Genomic DNA, 4104 nt, shown 5'->3' on the forward strand with positions numbered 1-4104 from the left:
TGCTCAAGAACAGGTTACGCATTCTTCTTTTTTTTTTCTTTTTTTTTTTTGACCTTTATTTAATTAAAAACACCTCCCCTAGCAATTCCTTCCAAAGTTGTATTCTAAAATGTACATTTCATATTTTCCAATGGAAAAATCTTGAAAACGCTTATAGACAAAGTGCTACAGTATTTCGCCACCATCACAGTCCGTGGCGGTTCACTGAACAGACCCACAACGGACAACATGCCATCCGTTGCAGTTCCACATGAATTTTTTACTGTTGCGGACCTAGCATGTCCGTGACAGTGTTGTCATGGACATGCTAGATCCATAGTGGTCTAAAAACGCGCTCTGTCTAATTTTTCAGACAATGATGAGTCTATGAACGAATAGATTGCTCATTTTCACCTGTAAACGATCTATAGTCTCTTCCTTTTCAAATTATTCAAATTATCCATGTCCAGGATTGAAACACAAAACAACTAGAAAGCATTTTGGTTGAAAACCACTTAAATAATACTCCCGTGATTATTTAGAACCTGCTCCCGTCGCTATTTAGAACATGCAAAATTACGCTACCAAGTGCCAATAAATAAAATTGCCATGGGATGAAATTTTTATAGGGCCTAGGCTTTACGAAAACAAAATAAAGCTTCACCTAAGATTTTCGTCTGGAAAACACTTTTGGCATCAAAAGTCATCATGACTCTACAATTCTAATTTCCAAAACCGACAATAAAAATTGAAACTCAAAAAATAATACAGATCTTACAAATACGAAAACTCTTTATTTCTTGGGCGAAATAAATAGTCTAGATGATTTATTACATATACACTTTTTTAAAATTTAAAATCCTAATTTTTTTGCACAACCATATCGTTCAAGTTGAGATGATCGATTTAAAAATTTTTGGACACTTGAATTATAATTTTTGATGAATTATAAACTGAAATTTAATTTATTTTAATAGGGCTGCTGCCCTATTAAACCATTTTTCATTACTATAACCCATAAATGTCCACGATTAGCAATAGGGATAACCTCCTAATTGTGAAAGGGGAGGGGGACAACCCTTAATCATGGGGATTAGCAATACGGCATAAAAATATTTGAATTTAGGTCAACTGTTTTAGTGACCCAAATTACTCAAAAGGAAAAAACTATTTATATATGGAAGACTATTAATCTTCTTCACCATTGTATATGAAAACAGTTCTATTGACCAAGCTCAAAGTTCAATAAAAAATTTCTAAACTTTTACACATCCAAACTATCAAATTTCTCCGGATAATTATAAGTAATCGTGACGTCGTTGCACCAAACCAAAAGTAAATGGTGTCATCCCTCACTTAAATACCATACCAATGTCTTAATCGTGTGCGACAGTCATTTGAAAATTATTCAACAATTTTCAGGACGTATCTTACAGGTTAAAAGTCTTTAAAAAGTAAAAATTGCAGTAATAAGTAATATCTATTTGAGCCTTGTAAAATAACTCTAGCCAATTAATGGTATTTTCGCGTCCTTCCCCAACAGAACCAGTTTCTAAAATCCTTGAGAAAATTTAGGAGACCAAGAGGATGCATTTCCATATTTGATTAGACAAAAGAGCCCCCAAATGAGGGAAACTCTTTAGGTATGGAATAAGGGAAAAGTTTATATAGAGCTGAAGCTCTAAACAATCAAATTGGAGCCTACCACAACGATTATGTTGTTTTGATGCCCAAATATCCTAAAATTGATCATCTCGACATCAAGATACATGGACATGAGAAAAAATTGAATTTTAAATGTCGAAAATAGTGTATTGTGTAATGTATTTTTAGACCGTCAATTTTCAACATTTTCAAGTTTTCATAGATCTGTCAATCTAAACTATTTTTTAACTTTTAAACTTTATAAATAAAAATAAAATTATATTTTACAGCTATCAGAAACATTTCCAGTATTAAAACCACATTTTTCAATACCATTTGAAGGTAAACTCTAATTTGATTACCCATGGAAGAAAGGTTTCCCATTTAATTTAATAATTCAGGCTAATCTCTCAAATAGAATCCATACTTTTGGACTCTTTTCGAGGCTATCACTGAGGATAATGATGCAAATCAAGATCTGGTTGCTATAAAATTTAAATTTTATTTTTGTTAATCGTAGCAACCAGACCTTGATCTGCATCAAAAAAATGAAAACATAGCATGATTTCTCGTATCAAATCCATGAGGAATGCCCACCCAAACAAAAGCATGAACACCACAGTTCAATTTTTCAGTAATTAAGCATCAATGCACTTAAAACATCTTATTAAGAGAACATTGAAATCCATCAAAGTACAGTACCAGTAGAAAATTAAGAAAGTGGCCACCACTTCTGAACACCACAGTTCAATTTTTCAGTAATTCAGCATCAATGCACTTAAAACATCTTATTAAGAGAACATTGAAATCCATCAAAGTACAGTACCAGTAGAAAATTAAGAAAGCGGCCACCACTTCTGAAACTCACTCGTAACCTCAGCTCGGTAACCACCTCAGAAATCAAAAGATCGCAACCAGCTCTGCCTCACCAAGAACATGTCCTCCGATCGAGTCCAAGAGCTTCTCTTTAGTCACCTAATCATAATAAACAAAATCGGCCACGGATAAGCACCCAAATGTGCAGACATTTATCGATATTACATAGATGAGGATGCATGCCCTTGACTAACAAGATACAAGCGTCAAATCTACTGATCCATTCTACTAATATCAAATTTAACTTTTCAGATGCTGTGTACACTGGTCACTATTTAAAGAAAGGAGGCGGCTAAATTCAGTAGCGGGCAATTGTTACTTTTGTAGGCAACAATAATAGAGAGTAGTAAGATTTCTACAGTTCAAGAGCTTTCAATAATATATGTCAAGAAATATCCGAAGTTCTATATTGTCAACCAGTTTTACAACAATCAGACCGACCACTGAATCAGTGTGAAAATCAGATCAAATCGGTTGGAACGCATTTTAGAAAGAAGGAAAGAAAAAAGATAAAGGAATAGATGTAATACTGCACAAATACTTAATGAATTACAAAATTTGCCCAACTTCATTTAACTCCTCGAACTAGTCCAATAGGCCAAGCCCGGTCGAACATCAATTTGGACTAATTCTCGACCAAACCTATTTTTATCTTGGACCAGTCTTGACAGGGCTCAATCTTGGTAACAAGGGCATCAACACGAGCGGAGACATTTTTCATGGTTCAACATGCACAAAGAATCCACAGACACATGCAAAGAACCATAGAACGTCAAGGTCACTTAGCAAAGAGGCAAGCCACCCAATCAAGCATATCTAAAAAGCCTTATGAGATCTAATTAAACGATCAATAATAACATTAAATCCCACTAATAAGTTCGACCAAAAGGCCCGTAACCCATCCCTCCATGAAAAGTTTTTCCGATACATGTTTGATTATAAACCACAGAGGATGACACTTTGAGAGAGATGGAGAAAGGGCTTGTTCATACCTTGTTGCCCAGATGCATCTCGTCGTCGAGTGCATAAAGCTTGAACTGAAATCTATGCCCATGAGATGGGAGCGGGAGCTTGAGGCCTCTCCATCCAGGCACCTTCCAGTCATTGTTCCCTTCCTTGATGCCCGCATACTCCCCCCCTTCTTCCTCCTCCCTGCCCGAGAAACCTTCCGGCAACCCTGCAATCTCAACACCATACATTGTCACCGTTGTGTACCAAGCTCCCAACGCCGAAACAAGAAAACCGCCTCAAATTCAAATTATGCCTTCAGAGTAGGGGGAATATTCACGACCACCCTGCAACTCAAGAGAGAAAGCATTAAGATGACCCCTGTTGCACATAGGAAAATGATGCACACTGCCCTTTGTAGATGTTTGTGTATTATTAAAACTATAAAGAGGGCTTTTGTCTCTTTATTATTTTCCATTATTTAGCATGTTTGATGCATCTGCTCTTGATAGATAATGGAATGGGAAATTTAGCAAAACATCCTTAACATACTACCCAATTAATATTTTGCTCATCTGTTAAAGCTTAACAAAATATGTCTGGTTGATGATTATATGCCTTTGGGGTTCTTTAAATTAAATAAAGAAAAAATAAGAG

At 35.5% G+C, this 4104-nt stretch overlaps 1 protein-coding gene across 1 annotated transcript; it reads right to left on the reverse strand.

The window, feature by feature from the left end:
• Window positions 1-2264: 2264 nt before the first annotated feature.
• LOC18433378 (PEBP (phosphatidylethanolamine-binding protein) family protein) lies at window positions 2265-3809 on the reverse strand. The gene is made up of 2 exons (XM_088874340.1): window positions 3492-3809; window positions 2265-2598 (listed from the first exon to the last, which is right to left on the reverse strand). Exons 1-2 carry the CDS (start codon window positions 3696-3698, stop codon window positions 2524-2526), a joined length of 282 nt encoding a protein of 93 aa, XP_088730466.1. The 5' UTR covers window positions 3699-3809; the 3' UTR covers window positions 2265-2523.
• Between the last annotated feature and the right edge of the window lie 295 nt (window positions 3810-4104).

This window comes from Amborella trichopoda, chromosome 8, assembly GCF_054954075.1.
Source record: "Amborella trichopoda isolate Santa Cruz 75 chromosome 8, AtrichopodaSantaCruz75HAP2 v2.0, whole genome shotgun sequence".
Classification (NCBI taxonomy): Eukaryota; Viridiplantae; Streptophyta; class Magnoliopsida; order Amborellales; family Amborellaceae; genus Amborella; species Amborella trichopoda.

Excerpts from the sequence above, each read along its gene's own strand:
- LOC18433378 (XM_088874340.1), bottom strand. The coding sequence starts at position 3,698 with ATGTATGGTGTTGAGATTGCAGGGTTGCCGGAAGGTTTCTCGGGCAGG. Across the intron at positions 2,599-3,491 it reads AGATGCATCTGGGCAACAAG|GTGACTAAAGAGAAGCTCTT; the intron begins GTATGAACAAGC and ends TATTATGATTAG.